General features: G+C 41.7%; 1 protein-coding gene across 7 annotated transcripts in view; it reads right to left on the reverse strand.

The window, feature by feature from the left end:
* The window catches only part of CCNY (cyclin Y), a 109,723-nt gene that overhangs the window by 61,471 nt on the left and 24,661 nt on the right, over positions 1 to 23,591 (reverse strand). For 2 of the 7 annotated variants that reach the window (XM_044425148.1, XM_044425152.1), the window contains exon 1: positions 19,003 to 22,995. The exons of the other annotated variants lie outside the window; for them this stretch is intronic. In XM_044425148.1, the coding sequence (XP_044281083.1) occupies positions 19,003 to 19,078 (76 nt within the window). In that variant the 5' untranslated portion in view covers positions 19,079 to 22,995. Of the gene's footprint in view, positions 1 to 19,002; positions 22,996 to 23,591 lie in introns of those variants that run through there. 7 annotated transcript variants of the gene reach the window in all.

The following is a 23,591-nucleotide window of genomic DNA, read 5'->3' on the forward strand; positions in this document are numbered from 1 at the left end:
CCGAAAAACCAGTAACGACGGTGCCAGGCGGACCTCTTTGGGGAGTGAATTCCATAGGCTGGGTGCCACCGCAGAGAAAGCCCTCCTCTGAGTACTTACTCTCCTAATTTCTTTCATGGAGGGTTCCCGGAGAAGGGACTCTCCCGCATATCTCAAGGGGCGGTCGGGCATATACGGACGTAAGCGCTCGTTCAGGTAGCCAGGACCCAAGACGTTTAGGGCTTTATAGGTCATAACCAACACCTTGAATTGGGCCCGCGCTTCAATGGGAAGCCAGTAAAGATGACGGAGGACTGGAGTCATGTGAGCATAACGCCCCGTCCCCGTCAGCAACCTGGCAGCTCTATTTTGCACCAATTGAAATGTTCGGACCGTCTTCAGGGGAAGCCCCACGTAAAGCGCGTTACAGAAGTCTAGGCGGGAAGTCACCAGCGCGTGTGTCACCATCGCCAGGCAGTCAATTGAGAGTGTTAGTACTATTATGATCAAATTAAATAACTGCTTTATGAGTTTTACATTTTAATTATAATATTGTTTATCTGGGGGAAAAGAAAAATAATTATTCATTGTTGGTGGGTTTGTGGATATGCTATGAGGTGAATTATTTACTTGATACCCATGTTAATACTTGGGTATTACAAAAGAAAAGCTATAAAATTGATAAAAGTAATAATTGACTTTGTGTAATTTTCTGCACTTAGCACTATATGCAATTTTTGTGCAAGGTGCTTCAGTATCTTTTTCATGTTACTTTCTCTTTTTTTCCTTGTATGTATAAAAATAAAAATAAAGAAGAAAAAAATAAAGTGGGGATGAATAGAACGTGTTGGTGAAAAAAGAAAAAGGAAAACCATGAATTGCATGATGAACCCCAATGTTCTGTCTACAAATGAGTAAATACAGTCACATAAGAGAGTTGGAACTATTCAGGGGTACACGTACTAAGAGATCTGGATTCCAGTCATTCAAATTATACCACACTAAATGACTGCAACTTCCTCTTTCTTGCACTGATTACCCATGTGTTCCAAAATAGTAGCTCACACTGGCACATTCCATTCAACCAGCAATTATTTGCTTAATACATTATTACAGTCGCTTGGAAGAAAGCAGCTGACCTAAAGACAATCCAAAATTCAGAATATTGTAATACTGGAGAGCTTGGTTTGCCATGGTGTCCTGATGCATCTGTAAAGACATGTTTTCTAAGCTGTAGGAAGTGTGCACAGTTTGGGTGCTATTCCATTCCATAATAAACATGTGGGATTCATGACATTTCTTTCATCAATAGAAGCAAAACTGACCCTCTGCTAACACAGATAGGGAGGCTCTGCCAATCAAATTAAACAAATCCAGCTTGAACAGAGTCTTTCCCTTTCGGCTGGACCTGGGGGTGAATGCTGTCATCCCGCCCCCCAACAATCTGCGTTCTAACTTTAGAATGTTCTGAATGTGCCAATGTTCATGCCTACATAAAAACCACAAGTAGGTTACAGTATAACTGTGTGTGTTTACATTTATTTGACTTTCAGTCAATTTCTTACAAGCATTAAAATAATTGAAAATACTAACCTAAGGATAGTACAAACTAATAGTGGGAATAAAGGCCAAATTGGTGTACCATGCTGGATTTATACAAAGTGGATTTGTAGCAAAATTTTGCAATGCAGGGTTCCAACCAGCTAGCCATGCTGTTTTCCAAGATTCATCATTCTATTCCCTGTTCCTCCCAGTTTGCCATCCCCTCCACTCAACAGTCAGCCTTTTATTTCAAAATAAAGGCAATAAAAAGAATATCCATATTAATAAATCAAGAATACCAACAAAACAAAGGAATTCACTAATTGTAAGACTCAAGTCTATAGCAGATATGTTAATGGAAGATCGGCAGTAAAATCATCTAAGGAGCTCAATACCTAATGGAACAGTAAAAGTACAATGCATACAATATATAATAGGGGTATCTATGCATGTATATAATTATATGTGGTATTAATCGCAAAAATAGGCCTGACTGGAATTGATCAAAAGTGTGAAGCCCTTCATCATAGGAAATCAGTGCTATATATCTTTCTTCAAGTTAGGATTCATTGCTTGCTGCATTTGCTGAGTAGGTTTATACACAGCCAGTCTCCCAAATTTTATCAACCCACTGCTCTTTATTTGGTTGCCTTGGAGATTTCCGATTGCATGCTACACATGATTTGCAGCTGTACACAATTGTTTTGCCTGGCACACTTTTGATTTGGAGCAATACATTTACAGTCCTGACTGTACTGAGTCAGCTCAAGCCCTAGAGAAGCGGGCAAATGTGCTTTCTGTGACATCATCAGAAACAGGGGCTGTTGTGCTGTGCACCAGATGTACCCAACAAATAGCTCAGTCCAGAATGTACTTCTGCATTCTAGTCTAAGTTACGAGCCCAAGTGATAAATTATTCTGCTCTGGGTTCCTCTGCCATTTCCCTCTGTTAATTACGTTGCTGGAAGATATGCAGACACTGGAGACAAAATGCAAATTTCTAACTTAAAAATTTACTATACTGCCCAAGATTTTATTCAAACACCCTAAGAAAACCTAATCCTGGAGGGGGGGGAATTAAAATTAAGACTTAAACAAGAAATGATAAGTCTGTTCTCCATAAGCATTCGGGAGAAAAATATGGATTTTTCACATAAGCAACCAAGAGTCCAAACAGCCCATGAAGAAAAGCAGACACCAAAAGTCAAAGCATCACAATAAACCTGCACTCTTCATAAATGCAACCAAGGCCACTATTTGGGAATCAGTTCCAAATATGTCTGAGTAAATAGGCAATCTGCAATGAAAACCAAGATTCACAGACTGGGAAAGTGGAAGCTTGCATACCACCTGCTGCGCACTCAAAAAGATGGATAAATGAATACGATCTAACTTCCCCTCAACAGCTTTCTACTCCTCATTAGACATTTAAACTCCATCCCCTGTACACCAGCACAAAATAATATCAGTCCTTCTGAAGTATACCAAGAGATTCTGAGCAGGTCAGTATTCATTTAGAGACAGACACCCACAGGCAGGGCCTTTTATCCTTCATGGCTAGTCCCCACTGCCTGGTCTTTGGCAGTGGATTGCTACTGAAGAGAGAGACTTCATCTAGCTGTTGTGTTGCAAGCAGATATCCCGAGAATGAGGTGTGCAACCCAAAAAAGGCTAGCTGTGGTCTGCACTAAACATGGACACCTATGCTCTTTTTATTGAACAAAGTTTCATGAACACTGGTAGGCCATCTTAATACAGTGAAAACAATCTACAGCAAGGTCACACAGCAAGCACAAGCAGTCTTTTTATATGGACCAGAATCCAAAGTGGCAACGTGCATGGAACTGAGAGCAATCAAGCAGACAGTCACATCTGTTCTACATTGTCTGTCTCTGTTCTCAACAGTAGCCAGTATTGTACTGGTCTCTGGTAAAATTCAGCATTGGTGCAATGTAAGAATTACCTCCCCACCTCTGGAAATAAGGGGGGGGGGGGGTTACAGACAAAACAAACAAACTTTGTCTTGCTTACTCACAAAATATGAAAGTCCTTGTTGGGTATTTGTGTAGCTTAACCACCAGAGCAACATGTCATTCCTTGCATTAGCTTAACTTTGTTTAATTCAAATGCTGTAAGTCACAGCACTAATATGACTTCAAAAAGCCTAAATGAACTTTATTTCTGACATTGCCTTGCTATGAAAAGACAGGATCCCCCCACAAAATAACAACTTTTGAAGTTCCTATACTATACCCATTCAATCTACCGGGCCTTCTGACTTTCGTTTCCTACCCAATGAACCTGGGACTCACTCATGCAAAACCAGAAAGTCAACAACCACCCTATCCACTTGTTTTATTTGACCCTCACTTCTCACAACAAAAAACTAGCACTAGTCACATCATGGGGTCATTCTTGACCCCACTAGAAAGTGCCCAAAGCAAATAAAATACTGCTTCTGAAAAAATGTTCCGGCTGAAAGTTTCACTCAGAGGGTTATAATCAGCATAAGAATGGATTTCAGCTATCAGCAAGTACAGGTAAATTAAAGTTTGATTCTTCTTGAGGCAAAACAAAATAAGAAAATCTATGTAACAATAGCAGGTCCATTGACTTTTTCTGCCTATCAACAGTTTAGCCTATTACATTTTTAAAAATCATAGCACAGCTCCCTTTAAATTATTTGCTGGAGGCTTTAGCAAAGAACCTTAGACTTAAAGAGAGACTAAAATTATTTGTACTGAACTTTGTTTTGTGCCTTTTGGGGAATATTTATTTGGGGTATATAAGTACCCCACAGAACTATTCCTCTGGAGATGCTGGGGTGGCATTTTTGCTCCAGGATTGTATGTTTTATAAAATAAACTGAAATTTGAGGATGCTTTAGAGTAGGCATTTTGTGAAAATAAGAGCCAGTAGGACTACTTATGTGTAAATTACAGCATAGAATGTGAGTTGCAAGGATAGCACGTGCTCCAGAACGAGGGATGAATAAAAGACAATCATTCTGATGCAAGGATCCTTGAATGATGTCCACATATCATTAACTATTTCCTGAAAAAGGGACTAGCTAATCAACAGCCTTTTTGCCAATGCAATGTCTGTCATTCACGCTACTCCGGCCCAAGGAGCATCTGGATTACTTGTGGGCTCTGACTTTGGTACCACTCATAACAGTGAGTTCCATTTTTATTCCTGGAGCCTGTTGCCTGGATCCTCAGACCCTTCAAAACTTCTTTCTTAGTCACTGGTGACTAAAAAAGAGAGACATAGCAAGATTCACATTTAAGATGGGGCTTCCTGTCCATTTGACCCCAAAGACTCTCGCCTGTCCTAGAGAAGATCAGCAGCTTTTCAGGAATGGAGAGAGATCGGTGCATTCAAGGCTATTTGACTGAAAATAGAAGGAAGCAAACCAAATGCCTTCTTGCCACACTATTCCTTTCTAAAACAAGAAGGCACTACTTGTACCAACCACTGAGTCATGCAGAAGTTCCACAGTAAATGGCCCTTTGTATGTTTTCATGGTGACTCTGCTCAACACATGACTAGCCCCTTTCACTTACACAATTTCAAGTACAGATCACTTCAGGGCAGCAAGCACACAGGAAAAAAAGGGAATCCATCACTGAGATTCAATGAAGCCACGTCCAATCTTCATGACTGTCTACAAGGAGGAGTTTCCCCTCGGTGGCAGATAAGCAGTCTATTTGTTTTTCTCGATGGCTATACTGATGCTAAATTAGGGATGGTGCTGCTGAGCGTACAGAAGGGGGGCTGCATTCTGCTCCTGACGTTTCTGCACAAGAGAGCCTCTTTCAGGAAGGAGTCTGCTTTCATTTTCTAGTACAAAATGATCCTTCTATCTGTTCCTATCAGTAAACTATTGGAAAGCACTCAGCTTTCTGCAACCCACTTCTAAGTGCCTTGGATTGTGCTGGATTTCACATGTTAATAAACAAGGTTTCATACTTGCATTTGGGGATTTTTTTCTAGTTCGCTTTTAGGAGGGCACTGTTGTCCATGGGGTCGCAAATGGGTCGGGCACGACTTTGCGACTAACAACAACAACAACGAACATAGTCTGAGAAGTTATTCATCCCCCTTCCTTAATTGGTTTTTTTTTTAGAATGTTTTATTAAAGTTTTAAACTAAAAGCATCAGTTCTCACATACATCGGATTTACTGGGTCAACCCCCTACTATGTATTTTTTTAACATTCTATAATCATATTCAAATCAGTTTATAGTAACTTGAAAACATCTCTAAATTTACACCAGGTCCCGTTTCCCCAGCCAATTATAGAAAATATCCCAAGTTTGATAGAAGTCAGTGTCTTCTTTCTCCTTCAATGATAATCTATCCATTTCTGCGCAGTCCAGAATCTTTCTTAATATCAGTTCATCAGTGGGTAGTTCCTCACTTTTCCAGTATTGAGCAAATGCAATCCTCGCCACTGTGATTAAGTATAACATCAAATACATTTCCTGTCTGTTAATATCTTCCTGTATGATGCCTAACAAGAAAACTTCAGGTTTAAAAGCTAAGGATTTTTGTAGTATTTTCTCCAGCCCTTAATTGGGTTTTTCTTTGCTTTTCTTCTTGAAATGAAAACTAAAGTTTGCAGGATGCAGAATATGTGACATCACATATCCATAAAATGCTGGCATCCACCCAAAGAAACTCCCTTCTCTCTTTTCCTTTCAGACAGGATAGAAAAATCGCTCCCGAAAACTCAGCAGAATGCAACGTCAGATACTGGCATGGATAAGGAAGGTTAGGTAAATGCTGCTAGCACACTGCCAAGGTATTAATCTTAATGTCGTCTTTAAAAATGCATGCTTCAAATGGTCTGTGAGCAACCAAGATCCAGCTTACTGACTATACCCTCAGTATGTGTTGAATGGTATGCATGAAATCAACCAACACTGACCATCCTGCTAAGCTGGGATTTTCAAGTCATCTGTGATGAGGAGAAGTTCAGAATTATGGTCAACACATCTTTGCAAAAAGAACAATAAGAACTCACGCCTCTTGGTCCCCTTTCTAAGTGGAAATGACAGATACCAAATCTGCTTTCATAACTTTTTCTACTGATAGCCAAGTCCAAAAAAGGAGCATTCTTGCAATGGTCCAGGAACACACTGGATTCTTACCCATTAAGGCTCTTTGAACAGACAAGCTATCTGACAAGCTATGAACAGACACTAATTCTGCTCCATAAAAAAGCAGCAGCACTCAAGTGGCATTATTTACAAGCAGCAAATCTAGGGTACACGATCAGCCAATACTGAGTAGATACAAACTATTAATCTGTTCTGTTGACCTTCTTTATCTATACCTTCTCTTCACATTTTGGAAAAGACACTGAAAGACAAATCTATTTTCAAACATTCAAACTGTAGTTTAAGTCAACCCCGTTTGACCAGAGTCAAATTAAGCTTCACAAAACCAAGGTGACAATAATTTTTAGTACACAAGTCAAGTTACGGTAATTAACACATGCATTGCTCAGTCAAATGAACACTGCAACTGAGCTACAGAAAAGGGTTGGTTAATTTATGCTTTTTAATAGTTCCACTACTAAAGAAGGCACAAAAGAATTTGCAAAGGACAAATGTATAGAGTTTGCCATTATTTTATGTTTTAGTACAGGGGAGGATACCTTCCAACCAGTGGGAGGTCAAGCACCCTCTGCCAAACACTCTCCCTCTACCCACCCCAAGCTCCACTTGTGAAGGGTGAAGGGCATGAAAGGCAACCTCTGTGTTGCCTTCTTTCTCATTTCCTGGTTGTGCAGGACCCTTAGGCAAGCGGCACTCAGTGAGTCCCAATTCCTCATTGCCACTGTCACTACTGCACACTAGGCGGACCTCTTCCTCTGGGCCAATTCCACACAACCACCCAAAAGAAGAATGCAGCACTAACAGAGGATGATGCTCCTTCGACAGATTGTCATTGCTTTCCTCTCTGAAGAGAGCAAGTGAATAGGCAGCGACAGGGAAGGAAGAACAGGAGAACCAGGAAACTCCAAGGGTCAGCAGTGGAGAAGAGCACTGGATCTTCCCGCATCCATCAACTGTCACCATGCAGCAGAACAGGGAGCCACATGCCAAGAAAATCTATGCACATAGTTTGAAAGGTGAGCACTACTGATCATAATAATGCTTCATTTCCATGCAATGAAGGGATTTTGAAAACAAGAAGACAGCATCACAATAGCAGGTGACATGCCTATGAATAAAAGCTTGCTTCTTGACTTTTCTATTTAATTTTGAGGCAATTCCTGCAATCTCTCTCCATGGCCTAAAAAACATCAAATGGCTGAAAACAACACATACATAATTTCAACAGGCTCAGCAACTGGAATCCAAGAGTTAAGCAAATGCTACGAATTCTGTTTTAAATTATCATTTTATAGGTGGGATTTGTAGCGTTGCTTAGCACCTGTTGGTGCCTTGTTTTAGAAAGCTGGGTTTTTTGCTGCAGGCAATTATGCTTTAACCTATTTCCTTAGGAGCAACAGCCCAGGGACCTTGCAGGCCTAGAACAGTATCTGGAATGCTACACACCCAGTCTACAGGACTGCTAAATGCCTTTGGTTCCCGGCTGTTTAAAAGATAGCTCCTGTTCAGGTACAATGAGATTTCTGGCAGCTGTGACAAATAGTCATCCTATTAATTAGGAACAAACAAATCAAACTATTCTACCACGGAGAAGAAAAACATCTTTCATAAGCTTTCTGAATGTTTAGTGTCAAGACCTTAGGTTTTCTGTGCATCACATCTGTAGCAGAGAAAATGGGTCTAGAGAGTTTAAGGCAATTACAGTTATAAAATAAATCAGATTATATATTCCCACAACCAAAGTACAACTATATCGCAGCAGGACCATGGTAAAGGCCTTTTATGCCATATGGCACTGAATCCTAATTCCTTCAGAAGAGACTGATTTTCCCATAATTAATGGGGCAAGAGCCATCCCTCAATGCTGGACGACACAGCTTGCACAAAAAGGATCCCACAGTCAAGCTGTGACATCTCCAGAGCAGACTGGGAAAATTCCCACCTAGACCCTTCATGAGCTATACCCAGGCAGCAGAGGTTCCGCTGAACTAGACAGACCTGTGCCCAAATGCTATAGCACAGCTGCCTATATTCGTCCCCCATCCCTAATATTTAGTCATTGGCCACCTGGAAGAAATTAAAGCCAAGAAAGACACTGACAAAAAAAAAAAAATGAAAGGATGAGAAGCAAGAAGTTTAGAATGAGAGAAGCCCTTTTACTAGAAGATGATCCCCATGGAGCAATCATGGAGGTCCCACACTCTCACTGCCTCTTGGCACAGCAGGAAGATAAGGACATCAGTCAACAAGAGAGCATAAAATATTTTGCATCATTCAGTCAATGCTGCCTGCCAAAAGTCCTGTCGCTATATACAGAACATAACACAAGCTATTTAAAAACAAAAACTGAAATTTTACTGTTCTTGACTAACACAATCTTTCCAAACTCTGCTCCCATTACTATTTTAACTGCCCCACATTTTACTGGTGAACTATTGGTTGTGTGCGTGGCTGGCTCTCTCTCCCTCTACCCACCCCTTCCTTTAACAAACTAAAATCTAGCTAATAATGAAATGTTCAAGGTACAGAAGAAAGGAAAAAGAGAAATAAGTTCCCTCCTAAATTTGGATCATTTCTAACTAGTATTACTATTGATCTTTTGGATTGCTGTAATTTAATCCCATCAATTGCTCCTCTTCATGACTTTAAAACATTACCCATCATAAATTCCATATAAGAACCAAGCAGCCAGTTTGATGGCCTTACAGTACAGTCAAATGTTGCTTGGGCCTGAGAAGCCATAAATCTGTTTCTCCTCAACATCAGAACACCCAGCTTTGGGGCACACTTAGGATTATTTTTTTTCCTGGAAGGCATCATTTGAATCAAATCACAAATGTGACTATTCTGTTTGATCTCTCATCATTCAATTGGATTTCATACGTCAAGCACCTTCACAGTTGCAAGTTCACCAATATTCAGACATCTTTTCAACTAACTAGTGAAGCCAAAACATGGTAATAATGCACCAGACCAACACACTGATTTAAGAGCAAAAATATCACAACAGCAGCTCTCTCCCACGCGTGCACTCCGTATGCATGCACCCACGTTCTTTCAAGCACAATGTCAGTGCCAAATGCCACAATATTGTAAAATTTAAAAAAAAACCAAAGTACAAGATTAAAAGAAGGTTTGGAAAGCTGTTTAGAGGGGGTAAAAACAATCTGTAAAGGAATCAGAGCAAAGATTTCATCCTCTCAGTCTTTGCAGGTATGCTAACAGCTTATCAGCTTAATAGTTCAGATCTGCCAGAACCCTATTAAGAAAAAGATAGGCAGACGATTTTGAGGTTTGTATATATTTCAGACCCACGTAGACACAGATTTAAAGGTGTCATCTCATGTGGCTGCCCATAAAGCTCCCAACTCTGAGTATGGATATCCACTGGAGGGAAGGAATGTGGAGCATATTCCTATGTAGCCAAGTTTGCAGAGGAGAGGCTGAGACACTCCCACAATCCTTCATATCCCAAAGCAGCTTCACACTTGCAACTTCAGAGTCACAACCAGAGCAAGAAGAACCATGACTGCAAGGGTGGGTGGAGAGTACTCTGAATTCACAGCCCCAACTCCAGCCTCAGAGCACTTTTCTGAGGCCAGTGCTTGGGTTCTGAATTTTCCTGTGGCTGTCAAGACAGGACCTAGTGGCCAAAGGACTGTCCCCTGTCTTGGACAGACATGACCGATCGATGGCATTAATGCTGTAGCAGCCTCTTAGCAAATGGCTGGCGTGCAAATGCAAATATCCAACAACTTATGAATGATTACTTGCAGAGGGCTCCCTTCAGTGGCAAATACAGCACTGTTCTGAAGTCAAGATTGGCAGAAGAATTATTACCAGCAATTCTTACCACTAGTATGGCCTAATACAGAGCATGCTGGACTAGAAGCAAGCCTATCTATCCCTGTTCAGTTATGAAACTCACCAGATGCCTCTTGGCCAGTTGCCTGCACTGATAAAATTGACTGTCTCTTCAAACGGTGCTGAAAAGTTTTCTGGTAATGCTAAGAATACTATGTGCAGTGCCTTCCAGATTTGGTGGGGATGCATCGGCTGCAACAGCTTGCTGATGAAAGCTGAAATTCAGTAATGCACTAGTGGAAACAGGAAAAATGGGCTATTTTGCTTTAAAATAGCTCCTTCATGCCACAGCATTTTGCTTTGAAAAGTCAACTAGTGATTGATTAAGTGATGTATTCCACTTGTCATTCCAGGATTTCCAGGCAGTTTTCTTACGAATATACATACTACAATATAAAAACAGAAAGCTGTATTTATTAGGTATGTATATTTGCTGTTCTTTCCATTGCCTTCATCATGTTAACTTTACTTTGAAATAAGATTGCATGAGGTAGAACAGTATCCAATGTTCAAAATGGTTTAAACATGACAACAAAAGGCACCAAGAGAGAGCTATGTCACCCGCAACTGAAAGTCGGGGAAAGCCTGAGCAAACAAATGCTTTTCAGAAGGCATCTGATGCTCACCACAGTTGCTGCCTTTCCAGTCACATGCAGAGAGCGTTCCAGAGGCTGCTGCTATCAGGAGGGTCTCCTTATGTGCCATTGCCTAGAGACACTTCATTGGTTGGGGAATGACTCATAAGGCCTCCTCCAAAGTTCTTGTGATCAGTGTTTGCATACAGGGAAAGCCCATCACCTTGGGGACCTGGCTGTTTTTGTGCTGCTGCCACGGTACCAAATCTAGCAGCAAAAGGCGGACTGGCTTAACAATGAAGTCCAGGGCTGCTGCATGCAGCTTATGTATTGCCCACCCACCCCAGTCTCAGCACACAGGTGTCCACAAAGCACAAGGTCCCTGGAGAAAGCAAGACAGACCTGGAGTTCCAGCACAGTTCCTGTTGTTCCCCATCTAGAACCAAAGGCTTTAAGTACGAGCATTCAGCACTCCAACTAGACACAGCTGCCAGCCCTCCGAATTACCGCAGGGAAGCCCTCCTCGTGAGGAGAGACTTAGTTATGAGTAACCCTTTAATTATGAGGAGTTACGTTCCCTGAGACTGTTCCTTCTTTGCCAGCCTACTCCTTCAGGAACCAACCTCTGCCTCTGAATTGGAATGGGTGTAGTTTGGAATACTGCCTCTCCCCATAATGTGCCTTATCATCGCTGCAACTAGCTTACTCACCTGAGAAGTTTGGCTGAAAGAGCTCTAAGTCATCCTCCAAAGAGGGTTCCTCACAAGCAAGCAGGACAGGGCCTATAAGCTAAGCAAAGGCCCAATAGGGGAAATGAATCATACTCAGCCCATGCCAGGTAAATAGGACTACAGGACACTTCCCCCCACCTCCAAATATCCCAGAAAGTAGAATTAGGTACCAGTCTACATGCACACAAAATTGTACAGGCAGCAACAGTAGATAAGTGCATGTTGTGATCATTAAAGATCATTTTAAAAGGAAAGGAAAAGAAACCCAGCACCATTTCCTACAAGTCCATTCCTCGTCGAATCCTCAGGACTGCCCATGCCATTTTGGGTTGAAAGGATACGATAGCAGAACAGTAAGTAGCTTCCTCTGGTCCGAAACTTTATTCACTGTTTCACCAGGGACCTCCCCTGACACTGTTAATGTTCTCAAATACAGCAAAAGGATTGTCAAGAAAAGCAGACACTGCAAGGAAAAAATCTGAACATGAAAAGAAAAGCACTCATAAGAGTCATAAACTTTAACCATTAGCAGGAGCAAGCAGGCAGTCATGAAGCCATTAGCTACTTGTCATACTGCATATGGCAGTAGGAATCTCTGATACCCCCAGCCCTGCAGGCAAAAGAAATTCTACAATTTATTACATCTATATTACACCTCCCGAAAAGACCATATCACTAACAGAAGCAGTGGGTGATGCCAGATACCAGCTCAGACATGATGCAATATGCAGACCTCATTTCCAAAAGGAGAATCCCACTATACAAGCCACTGGGCAATTCTTTAACTCCTGCAAAACAACTGAGTTTTAGAAATTACTGAAAAGACATAAGATGGATCATCATCGTGGGTCATTACAATTTTGGCCAATAATTTTTTTTAAATCTCCTGGATCCCAGTCCAAACACTCCCCTGGATCTCACCCACATTAGTCAAGTAAGCAATTTGTGAGAAGTCCATATGGGATGCAGCATCCTAGACAACAAAGTTGTCATGTTATTCCAAGAGAAATGGAGAATGCACAACATACGTAACTTTTCATGCAAGCTTCTGAACTGCATAGATACAGCCCAACTTGCTGCCAGTGGGAAAAAGGAATAAAGTCCTATTCAACTTCAGGTAAATGCTGCTCACTTCACCATTAGGGAGTCTCCTACTTCTCCAATAGATAGATTTAAAGAATCTTCTCCTACTTCTCAGATAGATTTAAAGAAAACATGGGATTATTACTTGGGAAGTAGGAGTAGATCCCCCTTTGGCCAGACTGCTGGTTCTGTACACTGGGTGCAGCTAGCAAATGAAAAGAATACTGCTTCAACATTTAAAGAGAAAAAAAATAACTGATGATTCTGCTTTTGGAGTCTGGCCCCTGAAGATAAACCCGCTCCACTCATGGTCAATTATAGCTGGAAAAAAGAGAAGGGCAGGCTATGTTTTGGAAGTAACAGAAGGAGAGAGGTTCCAGTCTCCTTAAGGAGGCAGCAGTGCAACAATTCCTTAAGAAACCACCACTGGACCCAGAAAATTTTAGTTGTTATAGGGTAGTGGCAAATGTTTCCTTCTTGGGCAAGGTACTCAGGCATGCAGTGACTTTCCAGATCCATAAGCAAGGGGACAAGAACCCCAGGAAAATATGCCATAAGTTGCCCAAAACAAGCATAGTGCAAAATACGATCTATCCAGGTGCTGAGAACATTAACTCAAGCATTACAATAGAAAACATTAAATTAAATACCACTCAAACATTTATAGAGCCAGCAAATTCTATCCAAGAAGCATCTCAATCTAAGCATCATGGCAGAAAACCCAAGAAACTTGCAGCTTCTAAGCACATAAAGATCTGGATTTTTTAAATTATTTTTTTACTGCACGGCAATAAGGGAATACTCTGTTTTCCAGCAAATTCAGTAAGCCAAGACACAAAACGGAAAATATTTTCTCAACAAATATCCCATTGTTTGAAAAAGCTTATTCTTCCATCAGCATGGTTCCTTTAAAATGAAATGAGACGGAAACTATGTGAACAAACATACTGCTTAGTGTACAGTCGCTAACATTAAAAGGGAAAGGGAAAAATGCATTAGCATGACTTTCAGGTTTTCACAAGTGCACTCGTACAGCTATCTAATATGAATACCCTTGCCTGGTCCATTCTCTGTTATGTTCCAGCTGTCAAAGGAAGAAGTACAGTTGAATGGGTATCATAAACCATGCTCCTGGAAGCTATCTAGGTTCAAATGACGTAACAATCCACCATGGCTAGTTATTTATGACAGACTGTCATATCATGTGAATCAAGGAACACTTAACTGCAGCAAGAGGACATCAGCTGAGAATCTGCACTCAGAAGGTACCACATGATACTGTGACCTTCTCACAGTTGCTTAACTATCTTTCAACATTCTGTGTTCCCCAACCCATTAACAACTATAGCAGCTCCTTGATATCAGCCCTTAATTCCCTTAATATTACAAGCATATAATTGTGCTTGAGAGTTATAATTACATTTATTACCTTCCTCCTACATGCTCCCCCAAAATTGTTCATGATTTCCTTCTAAAAATAAGCATACAGTTACTTGAAGTTCCACATAAGAGCTGTGGAAATTATATATAAATATACTCAGCAGATGTTATTGGATATTCCAATCTGTGCCAGCCTGAATTTTGACCTTATTATGGGGCTGAAACAGCTCTGGTGGTCCTGACCTCCAACAGGGAATGGACAAAGGGAACACGAGCGTAGAAATGCAGTAGCGACTGCTCTGAAAAGGTGAGACAAAGTGTGAGGAAAGACCACTTTTTGACATTTCTAGAGACTCTGGAAAGTGTTGAATGGGTGAAGGGCATTGAGAGCAATCAGTCAAACACTTAAAATCAGTTGGATTTCAATTGCGAAGTGGAATTTATTGCACAACCTGCCCCCTCTTTGCTGTACCTTCCTTTCCTGTTTTTCCCCCTTTACTGGTACTTTTCAATCCTTGAGAAGTGTGCACAAATTCAACTCTATGCAGCCTTGCCCTCACAGTTACCATCTATAACACATCTCCTGACAATGGAAACACACAAGGAAATAGATGGAGCAAGACTACTGTTAAAGCACACTTGCAAAAAGACCGACAAAAATAATACAAATCCAAAAATGTATAAACACATTTGCCAAATTTCTGAAGCTTCAACTAGTACAGAATACGGCTGCATCACCTATTCTGCATCAGCTGTGTTGGTTGCTTATTCATTTCTAGAGCCAATTTAAAGTGTCTTTAAAGTCATAAATGGTTTGGGACCAAGGTATCTGAAGGACTGCATGCTCCTAAAACACACTGACAGCAAATGGGGGGGGGGGGGGAGGCAGAATAGCAGACCGGAGCACAAGGACCCAGGCAACCAGGGTGGGACACAAGTCAGTCCAGAAGCACACTCAAAACTAGCCCAAAGAGCAGCGAACCAAGACGACAAGCGAAGGGAAACAGGTACCTTGAGAGCTGGAGCAACTGGAGCAAGGCAGGAACAACTGGAGCAGAGATGGAGCAGAGCTCAGGGCCACAGGGGCCAGAGCATGAGGGGCCACATAGCAAAAAGGAACACCAGAACAAGTCAGGAAACCTTCATTGCAGAAGCAGCTTCTGGAGGGAAGAGCCAGTGCTCTTCCCCCAGGGCTCCCAGGCGCCACTCGTGAAGGCCCTGATAGCTCCAATAGGTTGTGGTCCAATCCTACAACTACCAGGGCTGTTACCCAGAGGAGGGCCTTCTCTGCCGTGGCGCCCCACCTATGGAATGCGCTCCCCAGAGAGGTCCGCCTGGCGCCGTCATTATTTGTTTTTCGGCGCCAGGCTAAGACCTTTTTATTTAAAACTTATTTTAATTGTTAACTTAGCATGCATTTATAGGTTTTTAAATTTTTAAGCTGAGATGCTACCGGGCTTTTTAATTTTTAATTGTATTAATTGTTATTTATTTGTTTTAATTATGCTGTGAGCCGCCCCAAGGCTTTGTTGCGATGGGGGTGGCATAGAAATGTTTTAAATAAATAAAATACTCTGGCCTTTGGCCAGCAGAGGGGGCCCTGAGCTGCCTTGGACCTTGACACAGACATGCTCATGGCCCCACAGTGAAGAAGTAAATACATCAGCAGGTATTAGAGAAAGGACCTTTTCGGTGGTAGCCCTCATCTGTATAATTTCCTTCCTAGTCAGATATATAATGCTCCTACATTTGATGCCACTTAAGTAAGCCTTGAAGTTATACTTACTCCAAACTACTCTTAAGTGAAGCTCAAATTTATTTATTTATTATTGGTTGATGGACTGATCTACCAGACTCTCCGAGCAGTTAACAATCACAATATTATAAAACAAATTATAGAACATATAAAACAATGTATGTATTGCAATATTATAAATATACCTGAGACTCAAGTAACAGTTTTGGGTCCAGGAGCACTCCCAAGCTATAGACCCTTTCCTTTAAGGGGGGGGGGGTTCAACCCCATCTAGGACAGGTTGTAGTCCCCCCCCCCCAACTGATCAGACATTACACCCATCAACAGTACCTCTGTCTTGTCTGGGATGAGCTTCAACTTACTGGCCCTCATCCAGTCCATTTGGTAATTGCTGTTTTAACTGTTAAAGCTAGGGGGTTTTTATCACTTCTTTTCCTTCTAGCTTATATATATTATATTGTTTTATACTCTCCTGCCTTTTTAAAGCTGCTGTTATATTTAGGATTTATAACATGCTACACAGTGTTTTTCAATCATGCTGGGAGTGATCAGCAGGAAAAAGAAGGGGCCACCCCAGCACCTGTTGGCTGGACACCATAACGAAAGACAGGGGGATGGACATGGCGGTCTTGAAGGAAGCAGTGCGAGACAGAGGGGCATGGACAGCAATGATCCATAGAATGGCCAAGCCTCTGACTCGACTGAATGGCTGAGGACAATGCAGCATTTTAATATGTCATGAACTATCTTGAGGGTTACCCTGAAAAGCAGCAAACAGATAAATAAAATAATGAGTTGTGAATTGAATCTGCACTGGCTTCATTTCCCCCTCAATATGACTCTTACATAATTGCTTTCCTCAGCTGTATAAACATTTTTATATTGATCTTATTGTTTTATGCAGTCATTCGCTCAGCGGGGCTCTCATTCACATTGCACACAGACACTCCCATGCATCCTATGCCTAAGCAAGGGTAAGCAGCAGCCTCTCTCACGCCCCAATTTTTATCTAGACAGCTGGCTTCAGCCATCTAAAGTGCCAGGGAGCAGGAGGTAAGGAGGCTGCTGTCATGAGCTGCTCCCTTCCTTCCTTCCTTCCTTCCTTCCTTCCTTCCTTCCTTCCTTCCTTCCTTCCCCTCAGGCTGTAAAAGGCAAGGCAATCCCCTTACTGGAACTTCACAGCATGACTCTAAATAGCCTCTTGTCAAGCTGAAGAGATAAGTCTCTGCTCATGTAAAGAGTTGAACCCAAACTGGAAACTCCTCCCCATCCCTCTCTTTCAGTAACACTGCAGCTCCACCCTCAGGGTGGTTCTTGTGGTAGAGAGCCAGCAGGTGGGAGATCAATGCAAGCCCTCCAAATAGCTCGCATCTCCCAATGCCTCATCACTGAGTCCTGCAGCTGCTCCCCCTCCTCTCCTGAAATCTCCTTATGGAAATGCAGGAAGTCCTCAGCTCCACCATCCTGCTCTCCAGCGCACACCTTTTTCTTTCCTCTGAGGTCTACTTGTGGCCTCAGGGAAGGTAGGTGGCACAGCTCTTCCGCCAGCAGCTGCAAGGAGCACCAGGCAGGGCTCAGCCTTTAGAATCTCAACCTTGAAATCAAAGATTTTGGAGCTGGGACTCCCAATAGAACTATGCCTTTGCCCTCCAGACAGCACTGGGAGAGCATAGGAGTTATCCTTAATTCATCTGTAATCAGCTGACAGAAGAAACCACAAACAGCTTACAAAGGGACTTATAAAAGTTACAAGCAGTGATCATTTTTAAAGAAACAGGCAATACCGAACAAGAGTCATTCAGATAAAGATTTTTGCACTTGTTCATGCTGCCAGTTACTAACACTTCACTGCTAAAATACTTCTGCTTGCGAAGTATTGAGCAAATACTTCTGGTTGCTTTCAACCTGGAGAGCACAGGCAGGCAAACATCTAGTCCTCGTGGAAGCAAACAAAGATATGAAGATTGTTGCCCTGATATGAGCTGAGACAAAAGAGGACAAACAGTCTCTTGTTTCATTTTTAAAAATTAAAAACAAACAAATTAAGACAGCTTTGTTATTTTGAGGATCAAGTTCACAACCTAATCAGCTGAACTATCTTAAAGTCAAATCATTCTACAAGAGCCATGGCAAAGAATGAAAGTATGACAACACTGCTTGATGTGGTAAGCAATCTTGGTGACACATTCTGAACCAGTCTGCATGGTACTGATAAGCACTGCTGGGATTGTAAAACAAACAGTAAATGGAATTACAAATAATTTTTTTGATGGGGGAGACTGGCTACCTACAAAATATAATTTGCAGAAAACATCTGACAAAGTGGACTCTAGTCTATATAAAATGCATACCATGATTTTATGTATGTATGTATGTATGTATGTATGTATTTATTTAGCAGACTTCTATGCCTCCCCATTTGCCTAAGTCTTGGGGCGATAATAATAAATGATAAGCTGGTTAGTGTACAAAACTGTTATTTCTACAGTAAACATGAAGTGTGGCCTATTTATTTGATTTATATCCTGCCTTTTTCTGTTAAAGAATTCAAACTGACTTACAACTATCCATGCCAGTTTTTAATTGTGTACTGTATTGTATTGTGTTGCATTGTGCACTGGTTAGATTGGCTTGATAGCTTGGAAACTCCACTTCACCATTCCTCAATGGAAAGGCTGTCATCCCTGGCCTAAAGAAATCCTTGTCAACATACTGTGGTCCACAGACATTCCCCTCTGCCTAACGAATCCAAATCTTTCTTCCCAACACAACATCATCCATGCATTGAGAAACCACAGGTAATTCTACCTTGGAAAGCCTAAATTTCAACTTTCTGCCAGCAACCTAAATATTTCTTTCCTGCAACCACAATTCCCCACTCCACAGGTGCTAAGATGTAGTGTGACAGTAGACTATTCCCTTGGACTATCTGCCACCTTACCCAGATGTAATGTGATATTCATTACCTTCGCAGCAGGCAGGCAATTCATCAGGTGGGCTATCCATCCATCCCTCTTGGTTTCTATATATCCAGTTGCCCATTACAAGGAGCTGTAAAACTGCCAGAGTGTATTCTCATCGAGGAAGTATCAGCAATGGATTGCTTCTAAAGCATCAGTTCCTTCTCCCTTAGAGAGATGTTCTCCAAAGTCGAACACCATTACACATCTCCAGAGAGTTTGCCCATAAACGTTTGCCACTCTCAGCTTCTCCAGGTCATTTACCCAGGCTTCAAGTGGACACTTATGTTCCCTGAGAGCCAGGAGCTCATTCCATTGCACATATACCCATGACTTAAGTAGAGGCTGTTCAGCTATTCTGTGTGCATGAAGTATACTTCCTAACACGCTGTTGTTCGAGGAGGAAATACCAGTGATGCTGAGGAAGGAAGCTTTCCCAAGGGCAGCCAAAAACTGAGCATTCCTAGGAAGAACTCATCTCCTAGCAGCATATGGCCTTTGCTTCTTACCAGTATATGAGGAGAGGAGCCAGTGAGGTACTGTCATTAGAGTGTTGAACTAGGATTTGGGAGACTCCATTTCTGGTCCCCACTCAGCCATGGAGCTCACTGGGTGACTTTGGGCCAGTTACTGATTCTCAGTCCAACCCACCTCTCAGAATACAAGATGGGAAGGGAAGGAAAAGATAATTATTCTGAGACTGGTGGGAACAGCAAGGACTGAAAGGAACAGAAGTGGACATTTTTCCCCGAACCCCACCTTCCTCTGTTGCTTTGGCATGCTGATCCAAATTCCTTCAGTTTTGGATGGAAGAGTTGGTGTCAATTCTGAGCTAAAACAGGGAGAGCTTTGTGAAAGTTAGTTAAACATGACTAATTTGATTACAAAGCCAGCAAACTTCCGAAGTGGCAACAACAAGCCAAACCCATATAATTTTCTCTTTAAAAATCCACACAATACTGCACTGAAAACAAATGTTTCCTTCCATGAATGCAGAGTCTGTGCTACAGGCATAACAGGTCTTTGCTCTGTCCTACAGATACTCTGCAGTACAATGGATGCCCCGCAACCCCCAGCCATCTGCACCTTCTTAAGTTTTTTTTTATCAAGCTTGCTTACAACTGGGACGATTATCAACCAATTACAAAGGTTAATTAAAGACAACAAAATCCTGCTTCTACTTATCAGTCTCCTGTGACATCCCCTGCTTACTCCTTGTCAAAGAAAGGAATCCCTTTTGCAGAAATCTAACGTTCTGACAACTTCCACCTATTTTATGACGTATGTGCTCTACATATTTTAAGCATCATGCTTTTGATAATTACTGAAGACTAACTAGAAAGGAATTCCGTTACAGACAAAAAATATTTCATCTCTATCCAACAACGTGTGCTAGGAACAAAAGGCTCACGAGTACTATACTCAGTGACAGATTTCTGGCATTTTGACAGTTCTTGGAAGTCACCTGCTGTTCATCTATCAATAAAAAGGGATCCATGGTACATTTTAAGTGGCCAGTTGTGAGGCGTATCAAGGGATTTCCGCAGTGAAGGCTATCAAGCTCTGTGGCTGCAACAGCTGTCCTACCCTGAACAATTCAAAATAACTGTAATTATTTATTGTATTTCCATACCATCCCATTAGCCAAAATTCTCTTGGCTGTTCACAGGATAAACCCTACAACTATGAAATACAACCATAGGGGAAAACGTAATATAAAAACCATGCGTTTAAAACAGATTAAAGCCAGGTAATAACCAAGGTGAATGCTTAGCAGCAGTGCAAAAACTTAACATGCATTATTACAACTTTTGTAATTGGGAGACTAAAAGCCTGGGAAAATAAAAAGCTGTTGTCTGGCACAAAAAAGACCACAATGCAGGCATTAGGGGAAGGCATTCCACAGTGGAGGATCCCACCACTGAGCTTGCCTGTTTTTAGTAGCCACCTGCCTTGCCTCCTTCACCAGAGGCATTCAAAGGACAGCCCCTGGAGATTATCTATCTTCTACATGCACCATGGTCTAGTCAATATCCTTGTCTTCACCTCTTCCACTTCCCCATTTTGACAGCCCCCAACAAAAAAGGAAACGGATCGGATAGGACTACACCTACTGGACAGGCTGAAGACTGAGCTTCTGATGTATAAGTTACAAAACTGACAAGCTCAGTTGCATAATTTTCAGAGACTGATTAAAAAAAAAAAACCCAATCTGATCCCAGTTACACCTTTTTTGAGAAGTTCCCCCTTTAAAAAAAAATGCAGTGAAAAGAGGCATGAGCAGGAAGGGGGAACAAGACAGGTTACGCTGAAGAGGGCCTAGATACATGCCAAGCCAGCTGGAGAGCTGAAAGGAAAGGAGAAAAGAACAATCCACACTATGCCCACTCAATTACTGGGCATAGTGTGGGTTGTGTACAGAGTGGCTTAGCTTAACATGCACATGTGCCCACTGTAAACAACACATGTGGCACTGCATCTCTCCCTGTCCCTTCTGCACAGTGCAAAGCATATTTGGCATCTGCTGTTGCTATTAAGCTAATGAAAGCGCATCAACTGCCCACCGACCTTTATGCAGTTGTGAGCCACTGGCATAAAATTCTAAGTTTATAGAAGTAAATGTTACAATAGCACTATTTTTTCTTCAGAAGGTTGAGAAAGCATGCTTTGTACCCATTTATCGACCACAAGTGCACAGAAGGACAGTGGTCAGCCATCTGAAAGAGGGAAATAATTGGAACTAACTTCGCTGGGTTAGATAGCTCGATATCCCAAAACCTCAATGCTACCAATACAGGTAGAGAGTGGGAGGTCTATGACTGGGCATGCCTCACCTACACTATCCTCTTCCAAACCTGAAAATGGAAGTGTTCCTAGTGGCATAAGATTTAGGCTGCAATCAGGCCACTCATCACCTTCTGAAGTCAGATGTGTGACAGGAGCACAGTGGTGCCGAATGCAATTGATTAGCTGGTCGAAAGAGAGCAAGAAGATGCCAAGAGACTTCATAAGCTGGCAGAGAAAACCACATAAAATGGCTCCCCAAATTCTAGTAGAGACAAACCACAACTTTTGTGGGCTGACTTTCATCAGTTTGATTATTCATAAGCTTGCCATCAATAACTAACTGGGATTTGTTTTGGAGTTTTGTAACCTCGTCTTATGCGCAAGTTGCCTTATATGCCAATATATATGGGTATTTTTCTGAAATGTACTTCCTGATCACTTGTACCACACATTACCATATACATATGAATTGTTTTATTCAAAGTTTTTATGTAATATTTTAATTTTGTTGGATTATGTTTTTGTATTTTAGATATGTTAATGATTTTGTGTTACTGATTTTAGACTGTTATGCTGTTTTAATTGTTGTAAACTGCACAGAGAGCCTGGGTACAGGTTATTGTAGTGGCATAAATCAGCATATAAAACAAACCCCACCTTTTGCTTTGCTATTTTTGGTTCAAAGGTTATCTTATATGCTGATATATACAATAACAATACATGGAACAAGTGACCAGGAAGTATGTTTCAGAAAAATAACCATATATGTGGGATGTAAGGTGACAAACACCAGAAAAACAGCCCAAAATATCGACTAGTACATGAGTCACAACTTAGATGCCAGTATATGCAGTATATCAAGTAAACAAAAGGGAAATTTGTGAAGCTGTTGCTGCAGCTAACCCAGAGGGTGCAAAGACACACACACACACACACACACGGAGGGAGGGAGGGAGGGAGGGAGTGGGGGGAGAAGCAATCCAATACACAAATAGTCAACAGTATTAAGAGTTAAAGCTGGAGAGAGTGCTAGAAATATTTGCGATTTTTCCACTTTTGTGGGGGTCCTGAACCCCTAACCCCCACAAATGGAGAACCAACTGTGTGACATTTAAAGTCCACCTCTAGTCTTGTTCTACCGTATTTTTTGCCCTATAAGACGCACTTTTCCCCCTCAAAAGGGGAAATGTCTGTGCGTCTTATAGAGCGAATGTGTGTGTGCCTGACGCCTGGGACGCTGCCGGCTGCCTGCACCACATGGCACCACCTGGCCGGCACGCACTCGGCGCGCCCTGCTCCGCCCCCCTCCTCTGGCGCAGGTGAGAGCTGTTAATCACAGGTCGGTGTGTGTTTTCAAATGGCAACCCGTCTTTTAATGAAGCCCATGGGGAAGTGATGGGGAATGTGCCTGTGATTATCAGGAAGCTTTCCATGGATCAGTTATCTGTTAGTTGATCAGACACATTTTTTTTAGGATCAATGGATATTTGAACATCATTACCTTCATGTATGAAGTTTATTCTTCAAAGGCTACTTAGTCCGCTGTGTGTTTGATTTACCGTACCATCTCATTTTTTGTCAGAAGTTTTTTTCTATTATTTACTAGTAGGGCAGCGTGGACATTACTGGCTTTTTTAGATTTGTTATTGAATTGTCTGCAGCAGCTCTTGTATAACTGGTGTAGATTGTGGATTCCTTCAATAATGCCACTACTGACTAAGAAAGTGAAGTCAGTGATTGTGAGCAACAGAGCTTCATAAATTCTGACTCTGGTGATGAGCTCTATGGGTTCAACGAAAACTAGAAGC

Source organism: Varanus komodoensis, unplaced genomic scaffold (assembly GCF_004798865.1).
Source record: "Varanus komodoensis strain SLA01 unplaced genomic scaffold, ASM479886v1 scaffold15, whole genome shotgun sequence".
Lineage (NCBI taxonomy): Eukaryota > Metazoa > Chordata > Lepidosauria > Squamata > Varanidae > Varanus > Varanus komodoensis.